Genomic DNA, 10735 nt, shown 5'->3' on the forward strand with positions numbered 1-10735 from the left:
ATGGCCAAGACCAAAGAGCTGTGTAAGGACATCAGGGATAAAATAATAGACCTGCACAAGGCTGGGATGGGCTACAGGAAAATAAGCAAGCAGCTTGGTGAGAAGGTAACAACTGTTGGAGCGATTATTAGAAAATGGAAGAAGTTCAAGTTGACAGTCAATCTGCCTCGTTCTGGGGCACCATACAAGATCTCACCTTGTGGGGCATCACTGATCGTGAGGAAGGTGAGGGATCAGCCCAGAACAACACGACAGGACCTGGTCAATGACCTGAACAGAGCTGGAACAACAGTCTCGAATAAAACCATCGGAAACACATTACGCAGTCATGGATTAAAATCCTACAGCGCACGCAAGGTCCCGCTGCTGAAGCCAGTGCATGTCCAGACACGTCTGAAGTTTGCCACTGACCATCTGGATGATCCAGAGGAGCAATGGGAGGTCATGTGGTCGGATGAGACCAAAATTGAACTTTTTGGTCTTAACTCGGCTCGTCGTGTTTGGAGGAAAAAGAAGGATGAGTACAACCCCAAGAACACCATCCCAACTGTGAAACATGGAGGAGGAAACATCATTTTTTGGGGCTGCTTCTCTGCCAAGGGTACAGGACGACTGCACCGTATTGAGGGCGAGGATGGACGGGGCTATGTATCGCCAGATCTTGGCTGACAACCTCCTTCCTTCAGTGAGAGCCCTGAAGATGTGTCGTGGCTGGGTCTTCCAGCATGACAAAGACCCAAAGCACACAGCCAAGGCAACTAAAGAGTGGCTCCGTAAGAAGCATCTTAAGGTCCTGGAGAGGCCTAGCCAGTCACCAGATCTGAACCCGATAGAAAATCTATGGAGGGAGCTGAAAGTCCGTGTTGCCCGGCAGCAGCCTCGAAACCTGAAGGCTCTGGAGAAGATCTGCATGGAGGAGTGGGCCAAAATCTCTGCTGCAGTGTGTGCAAACCTTGTCAAGGACTACAGGAAACGTTTGGTATCTGTAATAGCAAACAAAGGTTTCTGTACTAAATATTAAGTTCGATTTTTGTGATGTATCAAATACTTATTTCATGCATTATATGCAAATTTACTATTTAAAAATCATACAACGTGATTTTCTGTTTTTTTGTATTCGATTCCGTCCCTCACAGTTGAAGAGAACTTATGATACAAATTACATACCTCTACATGCTTTGCAAGTTGGAAAACCAGCAAAATCGGCAGTGTATCAAATACTTGTTCTCCCCACTGTAAGTCGCACCCCCAGCCAAACTATGAAAAAAACTGCGTCTTATAGTCCCAAAAATACGGTACTTTTTTGCAAATCCTTGATCATAAGCAGACCGGTTGAGGAAGCAGGCATCTTCGAAGTGTTTGTAGTAGAGAACACTACTCGATGATGGCGTGAAATTCATTCGCTTCGTGCGAACGAAAGATGTCCATTTACGTGCCCTGCTATCCTTTGGCCACTCATACAACTTTTCTTTAAATTGAAAACAATACATCCCCACACACCGCCGTGGCATCTTACCGAGAAGCAATGCAACAATACTGTTCTATGGCGGACTTTCCTCGCAGTTCTCTGTGTGACGTCATTTCCGAAGATTTCCGAAGATTGTCGAAGAAAAGCATTTTCGTTGTCAAGGGCGTTGCTATGGGTTAAACAAAGAATCTGAAAGGGTTGCGTTAAAAAAATAACGACAATATGCTTATACTGTAATTGTTTAGCCATTGATATGATTCAAAAACATGGTTGGCCAACCTTACTTCACATTTGCTCTTTAAGATTCTTGATGACTGCCATCGCCATGCGAAACCTGGTGGTGGGATTGCCACCGATAGAGCAGCTGACGCAGGAAGTGGCGTTTGCTGACATGAAAGAACCCAAGGGTGAAAGTAACCAGTACAACCCGTCGAAAGATGAAGTTGGTCATGGAGAACTCTGAAGATGTTACTGCTGAATCAGAAGGACCTGGAATGTGTGCTCAATGGTACTACTGAACTGTTCGGGCATGAAAAATGGGTCAGGGGTTAAAAAGGTGAGAAGATTGTGGAGGAAATGTGTTCCGGTACACTGTACAACCCAACAAAATATTGAGCTCTGTCGACCCACACTGTGTTTCAGCAGGGCCGTGCAGAGACCGGTGGAGGGGCGGGTACTCGTAGATCAAAAGGGGCAATAATACACCTTACAACAACATAACTTACATTTTAACCAGCTTTAGATTATAATTGGTTGTGACCAGTGTTGTTAATAACGGCGTTACAATATAACGGCGTTACTAACGGTGTTATTTTTTTCAGTAGTGGGTAATCTAATTAATTACTTTTCTCATCTTGGCAACGCCGTTACCGTTACTGAGGACGGAAAGGCATGCGTTACTATATTGGTCGAAAAGTCTGAGGGAGACGGAGTCACCGAGACGACAGAGCAGAGCAGGCAAGAAAGTTGTGACGCCGAGCAAACGCGATGCTAGGTAGCTCCAATAATACATCTTGTAGCCGATAGCTAGTACAAACTACGCCTGCATGTTATGGTAGATATGGTAGACATGGTAGATATCACATGTACTGTACATAGATATAAGTAGATGCAAAATGACAGACATGGCACTAAATGAGTTAGTAGACAGCCCCCATCTTAAAGCAGTAGACTTTTTAGGACGGCTCTGTTGTAGAGAACCTAAGTAACTTTTTATCTAAAATACTTCTAAATCGGCAAAATCTTGACTTGAATCTATCTTTAAATGATGAAACAGGTTTAAAACTTTCATATGTCGAAAGTAGAGAAAAGGAAACTAATGCAATAATGGGAGCAATTTTAACAACTTTTAACAGTTGATTCAGGGTAAAGGGTAAATTAGGGTAAAGAATTGGGCTCGGGCCAATTGTACCAAAAACCTTCCCAAAAAACTTCACATAGTGTGGCCAATGTTTTTTTTTTTTTTTGAGGGGGGAAAAAAAAAAAAAAGTAATTATCACCAATTACTTTGCCAAGTAACTAATTACTCTTACATTCAGGTAATTGAGTTACTAACGCAATTACTTTTTGGGAGAAGTAATTTGTAACTATAATTAATTACTTTTTTTCAGTAAGATTAACAACACTGGTTGTGACTAGGCATGTGCCGGTATGAAATTTTGACGGTACGATAACCGTGAGCAAAAATACCGCGGTTTCACGGTATCACGGAATTGCAATTATAGCTCAAAAATTTTTTGAGATGTATGGGTTAGAAAAAATAAATTTTTTTCCATTGAACAGGATTTTTTTTTTTTCAGACCATAGTTGCAAATTGGAACATGAATACATTGTTAAAATAAATAATCAATAAAAAAAATATTTTAAATAAAATTAAACTAAATATAACTTATAGACTATACAGCTCAAGTTGCTCAAGATTAGAACAAGAACAAAATAATTTCTATAAAAAAGTAAAAACACTTCTGAATAAAAAAATTTAAAAATTTATACTGCATGACTTTTTTTTTTGAGGGTGGAAAAGCTTAAGTGAAGTTTCGCCATTTTCAGCCACTGTGTCAACTCTAGTCTACATGATGTCATGCCTTTGTGTTAAAAAGAACAATGAATTCATAAGTTAGTTAAAAATGTATGAGTTAGTTAAAATGTCAATATTGTTGTGGAAAGGTTTCATCTAAAAAATACAAAAAAAACAAAACAAAAAAACATTGGGAGTGAGACCTCACCTTGATCCAGCGAACGTGGATTTGTGCTTAGGGCAAGATCATCTTTCGCAATTAGCGATCTTTGACGCTATCACTTTTTCCCTTTCATTCAAGCGAATCAAGCTTGTTTCCTCACTCTGCGGCTGTCACACTCAATGAAGTTGTTCTCCCAGCTAAGCCTAGGCAAACATTCATCTTTGTAAGCTTTTAGTTTGTATATTGAATTTGAAAGGATAATGTGTGTTTTGTTTTTGACGAACTTTTTCCATGGTGCTAATCTGTTGAAGCTACTCACATGGAAAAATCTAATTGTACAACATTTTAAATGTATTCATTTTGTATATTACACTTACCACGATTTGAGAGCTCAATAAATTGAAGAACAGTACGCCTTATGTTTGGAGTATTTGTTTTTGGGTTAGCTGGTTGGCTTGCCGATAGCGTCACTTTCACACACAGCAACAAACGGGAGGGGGTGAGCGCTGCTGCGCCAAGCTGCTTCTGGCTGCATTTTTGACACAAGAAAAATAGCGAATACCGTACTACGGTCTGACGGAGAATTTTAGTGGTTTTGAAACCGCAACGTTTTCACACCACGGTAAACCGTGAAACCGGTAACCGGCACATGCCTAGATGTGACCAGTGTTGTCAGTGTAATCTGATTACTTTTTTCAGTAACGAGTAATCTAACGCATTCATTTTTCTACACCAGTAATCTGATTAAAGTTAGTTTCCTTAGTGTCTCTGTGTTACTATTTTTTTCATTGACTCATAACGTATGTAGAATGAAGAATACTGTCGTCATGTACGAAGAGCATTTTGAATAGAAAATGCTAAAATAAAAGGTTCCCGGTATGTGTTTCCATGACCACCTCTTAGCTATTTCCTGTTTTGGTCTCACGTCATGTGTTGTGGGAGTGAAGCGGGTGGGCATTTATGCCGAGTGTTGAGTTGTTGCGAGGGAATGTTGATCTGTGGATATCCATGAATGAAGGTGAGTATTTTTCCTTCATTCTGGAGAGTATCAGCAAAAGGTTGGACCCCCTACATGCGCGGCCGTCATCGCTCCAAGTTGGCAAGCTTTGTTTACATCATATGCGTGTTCAACATTTATGCCATGATTTATGTGTTCGTTTAGCATCTGTGGGATGTGTTGTAAGTCCGATTGAGTGTAAAGTGCTTAGTTGGCGCCACGTTTTGTGGCCAAATTGACCGCGTGTGTGTTGAGAGGAGTACTTCCGGGTTGTTAATGTGCACGGCTGCACGCGCATCCGCGCCCGCCACCACCTTTGTGTTTATTTCACTGTACAATCCACTTGTGTGTTGTTGATTATTGTGCCGTCAGTTTGCATTGTTTTACATTGGCACTGATATAGAGATGTCCCGATCCGATATTTGGATCGGATCGGACGCCGATATGGGCAAAAAAATGCGCATCGGTATCGGATCGGAACACGGAAAAATTCCGATCCAGACTTCCGATCCAGTTTTTTTTTTCGATCCGGTCCGGGTTTTCCAGCGCACCGATTTACATAATCCATTCCAGTTTTTTGCTACGGTTTCCCTAAAATCCGGTCCACATTTTACGGCACACCTTCAACACACTACATTTACACTACCGTCTCCCAATTTACAGAGAGACTTCATCGGTAAAAATGTCAGCTGTGTGGGATCATTTCACCTTAAAGGACGACAAAGAAGAAGAGGCAGCGTGCAAGATATGCCACAATAGAGTCAAGCGTAGTGGTAAAGCTGTAAGACGTTTTAATACAACACACCTAATCAAGCATTTAGTGACATACCACCACAAACAATATGAGGAGTATGTTAAGAAAACCGAAGACAAAAAGAAAGGTCCTACGCAACTAACATTGGCAGAAACTTTTGCTATGCGTGACGAACTGGCACTCGACAGTCCCAAAGCACAGGGAATAACAAGAGTCATTGCCGAAGAATTCATTCTGGATGACAAGCCATTATCTCACGTGAGTAAAGACGTGCGTTAGCAACATTGAAGTATTGAAAACCAGATGCGTTAGTAAACAGCCGCCATCTTAAAGCAGGAGACTTCCCTAGTAGGCTGTTGTGAACCTTCCAAGCGAACCTAATTAACTTTTTATCTAAAATACTCCTTAATCGGCAAAATCTTGACTTGAATCTATCTTCAAAACAGTTTTAAAACTTTCAATGTCGAAAGTAGACAGAAGGGAAATTATGGAATAACGGGAGCAATTTTAACAACTTTAACAGTTGATTTGCAAAATTAAATGAATTGAATGTAGTTTAAAGCTGCTGATACAGAATGGGGACTTGAGTATTTTATTTACTGTTTTAAAATGATAATTTGATACTGAAATAGTCGTTTATTTAAACCTGAGAGGCTTTTTATACAATTTTTGTAACTAATGCACGAAACATTAAAAGCATCTAATAGCTTGGGGGATTTGTGGGATTTTCCACTGAGGTTGTTGGTGTGTTTTGCTTTTTTAAGACTGTTTACAATATTATTTGCACGTTTTACTGAGTGACTATGCCATTTCTGTTTGTTATTTATAATGTTTTGTGTTTGTCACTGAATAAACAGGTCAGTTTCTTGTTACCAACCGTTGTGTGTTATTCAAACTCACCTAATTCAGCTGGCTAGTTGTTATCAAGAGTACTAAAACCTTTTTCAACATGAGTCTGACAACTAAGTAAGGAGGCTAAATAACTTTAAACTTTAATACATGCTCAGATAGGTCGGTATCGGCCAGTATCGGTATCGGATCGGAAGTGCAAAACAGTATCGGATCGGAAGTGCAAAAACCTGGATCGGGACATCCCTACACTATGCTGTTAACCATAACCCGAAATTCTGAAGTTTTGACATGAGGCTTGATCTTAGAGTTAGCGGGGTTTAGTTGGTCTGTGGAGTTGATTTCAACAAATTCCAAGCTGTTTGTTAGATATTTGTTAGTTTCAGGGCTCCGGAGTGGCTAAGCTAGCGCGAAATTCTGATATTCCCCTTTAAATTCAATCATCGGAAAGTCAATTACATGTGATGACATTTTTCTGTTGTCATTCTTATGTTGAGCCGGCAAAGGGAGAAAAATGGGTAAAAAGTAACTGATAATTACTTTTAAAGTAACAGTTACTTTGATAATGAAGTAATAGTAAAGTAACTAGATTACTTTTTTGAGGCGTAATCAGTAATCGGTAATTAAATTACTTTTTCAAGTAATCTGTGACAACACTGGCTGTGACTGTGACATACTTTAATTGGTAAGGGGCAACAGTGACTAGAAATTAGAGCAGTGAGGTAAACCGAAAATCTACCGTTACCGAAATTCTTCACGATGACCGACGTAATTTTGACCATGTCGGTAAATTCGCTAATTTAATAAAACAAGAAAATATTGTCTTTTCATCCCGCTTTGACTCTGTGTTGTTCGGCTATGTTCATTCCCCTTTAAGAAAGAAGTCAGTGTGCTTATGTATGGAGGCACGTGGTTTTCAGGAGGCCAAACAAACAGAAGCCCGGTAGGCTAACGCTAGCAGCTAACGCTACAAGCAAACGTGATGGAGTCGGGCTTAAGGGAGCTTCGCCAAACTTTCACCAGACATTAAGTAAACTCTTGGCGGGTTCCAGACGGGCTTTCACCCGCTGTCCTCCCTAGTTCTCACGATTTCAGGAGAGGATGCTTTCAGTGCTTTCTTGTAGCCAAGTCACAGGCTAACGCTAGTGGCTAACGCTACAAATGGACGTGATGGAGTCGGATAGCGGCTCTAACCTTGTCGAAACGCCTGAAATTAATGAGTGGACTGGGCACGGACTTCATTACTTTACAAGATTTTTTTTTTATACTTAATGTTTAGACTGCATGTGCAATTGTTAAATTGAAAGCTGGTAAATAAATTTAACGAGAAACTGTTAATTTGTATTCCATGCATCGATTCAAATTTTCAAATTACTGTATATAACAGTCCGCTTGGGCGAATTTATTGTCATTTATCGTTATCGAGGTAAATCTGCTCAATTTACCGTGATATGTACTTAAGGCAGTACTTCTCAAATGGTGGGGCGCGCCCCCCCCCCAGGGGGGCGCAGAGCGATGCCACGAGGGGCGCGAGTGACCTCGGGGAATATGCTTTTTTTTTTTTTTTTTTTTTTTTTTTTTGCCGTACTAGAATAAAGTGTACTTGCACATCCACTCCGTGGGTGGCAGTGGCGCTCTCATTTTCAAAGTGCGTGCAGTATTTTTGAAGTAAGCAAGAGCACACGGAAGAGACTCATGCAGAGCTGGACTCACGCAGCGAGCCACTGTCTTCTTCGGTTCTCACGTGTCCGGCCGAGAAGTGCCGTTTTCGGCTTGGGATCGTCACGACCACCGCCCTCACCTACGGTTCTCCCTCGGCCGCCGAGAATGCGCTTTTTTCGGGCCGTTTGCCTTTGACTTTTAATATAGTGGGAAATGAGGAAAGACCACTGTTTACTGAGTCTAAAAATGATTATAGCGGAGAAGCCAAATCAGTTAAGACGCCACTTAAAGACATTAGACCTCAATCTCATTGATAAACCGCTTGATTGTTTTTCAGCGAAAACGTGCCGAATATTGCCAATTGTCACAATCGTCCTGCTTTGTCAGTGTTATATCAGTAAACCAGTGAGCACTGTGGTGAATCAGCGAAAATAAAAACTTTCCTTCTGTCCAAAGACCTTTTTCCCCCCTTCTATTCAGTTTTGGTTTTTTTTCGGTCAAATTTTTTGGCATGTTGTCCTGAAGAGTAAATGTTTCTAATCAATTTGAATTGGTTATTATTTACTGATTTTATTACATTTTATTTTTCAGTATCAAATGGTCAAAAATGTACCTTGAGTGTATTTTTACAGTTTGGATGTGACTTTTTTTTTTTTTTTTTAACTTCAGGCAAATTGATGCGCGTTAAGTCTTTTCTGTTACAAGCAACACAATGTTAAAAAAGTTATACTTTATTATAAGTTGATCTATGTTACTTTTTTTCTTTAATAGAAAAAAAAGGACACAATGTTAGGCTGAGGCGTACTTATAATAGTAATATAGACGAATGATACTATTTACAGTGGCGGCAGAGAGTTGGGGGGGGCGCGAAACATTTACGTCTTCCTTGGGGGGGCGTAACAGAAAATAATTGAGAAGCACTGCTATAGACTGAAGTGCTTTTCTTTTTGTGAACATTATTTTTTTGGGAGAGATAGGAATATTATTTTCGTTGTGCTTTCACTAAACGATACTTATGTTTGTTGTGAAGGAGTTACCGAAGCTTATGCCAATAAACGGCGCGGTGCAAAGAACACCTGTGTCCACTCGCCTTTACTGTATAACATATATCTGTACATATCTTAACCAAAATACAACAAGAGACACATAATTGCCACTAAAAGAAAGAAAACTTACCGAAATATGTGTGGAGCACAAATAGCAATTTACATTGCATTGTGAATACAGCATAAACGTCTCACAACTACTAATTCGCCCACGTTTAGAAGAAATAATATGAGTATGGAACGGCGCTGTCACCAAGCGGCCGGTGGCATTCTCTTCACTTTTAATGTCCATAAACGGCCTCATTGTAATCTGTTTGACGCAAAGTGCGAGCGGGTCATCTAGTGCATGCGTTAATTGCATCAAATATTTTAACGTGATTAATTTAAAAAATTAATTAACGCCCGTTAACGCGATAATTTTGACAACCCTACCCTAAACATATGGCCAAATCTACACAGAAATGGTTCACCAGACACAAAATAAATTTCCTCCCATGGCCATCTCAGTCACCAGACCTCAACCCCATAGAAAACCTGTGGGGGTAGCTGAAGAGGAGAGTACAGAGGAGAGGACCCAGGTCTCTGGATGATTTTGAGAGATTCTGCAAAGAGTAATGGCTGAAGATCCCTCTTCCTGTCTTTTCCCATCTTGTGAAACATTATAGGAGAAGATTAGGTGCTGTTTTGTTGGCAAAAGGGGGTTGTACAAAGTATTAACACCAGGGGTGCTAAACATTGTGACACACATTATTTGATGTCAAATAATTATTTCTTTATGTGGGATTTTTCCCCCACTGAATAAATGCACTTGTATTGAAGGTTGGATTGTTCTCTTTTTTTCCATTAAGGTCCCATATTCGTTAGAAGAAAAAAAAATATTAGAAGCTAAAAAACACATAATTATTATAAATCCAATAATTATGGAGGGCACTGTATCTGTGTAAACTTGATAACCTGCAAAACTACTGCGGTCAGGCCAGTTTCCACAAGGAACAACTAAGTCAAGCACTTCAAAAATTTTCTTTGGTTTGAATCGAACGTTGTATCACGTGAACCAATACTCATAAAAGCTACTAGAAGTTAATACTGATATATTTTTAACTTTGATCATTTTGCCTATGAATTAATTAGGTTCATATTTGTGAGAAATGTGGACCTGGCCCCAATTCAATAGTCTGTTTGGTCTTATTAATGTCCCGTCCCCAGCAAAAAGTGTACATGCAGTTTATGCTGTTATATTGTCCCTACCAATGTTGAGACCAAACCTACGTCCTTGAATCTTCCTTTATGAATAATTGGAATATGTATTGTACATCGAAGTTGTTTCCTTTTTTTCTTTTTTTTTTTTTAAATAATTATTATTCACAAAGACAATGAAATGCGTTTTTTTACCTGTCTACTAACACACTGACCGTGTTTTCATTTCTTCATTAGAAAATAGAAAAATTAGTGAAACAAGCACACTTTGTAAATATTTGTTGGTTCAGTCCAAAGTGCACACATACAGACAATATACGGCATTAATGCCCTTTAGCCCCATTTTAACGTGAAAACATTTTTTTTTTTAAATGCAAATTGTGGATTAAAATTCTCTACTCACGGATATCACATTTACAACATTTTTTTTTTTGTGCTAACATTCGTCTAATATTTTGATGTCTACTCGTAAATTTACTTTGATGAGTCTGCTCGGAAATGACGTTATAATCTCATTATGGGCGGGCTTTAGAGGAAAAAACAGCCAATAGACGATGACTATCTCCTGAGGACAACATTCCT

The 10735-nt window shown here is 39.6% G+C and overlaps 1 protein-coding gene across 1 annotated transcript in view; it reads left to right on the forward strand.

Moving 5' to 3' along the window:
* The window catches only part of LOC130905794 (vitamin K-dependent gamma-carboxylase-like), a 50125-nt gene extending 43938 nt beyond the window's left edge, over positions 1-6187 (forward strand). The window contains exon 15 of the mRNA XM_057819482.1: positions 1772-6187. Within this exon, the coding sequence (XP_057675465.1) occupies positions 1772-1931 (160 nt within the window). The 3' untranslated portion in view covers positions 1932-6187. The remainder of the gene's footprint in view (positions 1-1771) is intronic.
* Positions 6188-10735: the final 4548 nt, after the last annotated feature.

This window comes from Corythoichthys intestinalis, chromosome 17 (assembly GCF_030265065.1).
Source record: "Corythoichthys intestinalis isolate RoL2023-P3 chromosome 17, ASM3026506v1, whole genome shotgun sequence".
In the NCBI taxonomy this organism is placed as follows: Eukaryota; Metazoa; Chordata; class Actinopteri; order Syngnathiformes; family Syngnathidae; genus Corythoichthys; species Corythoichthys intestinalis.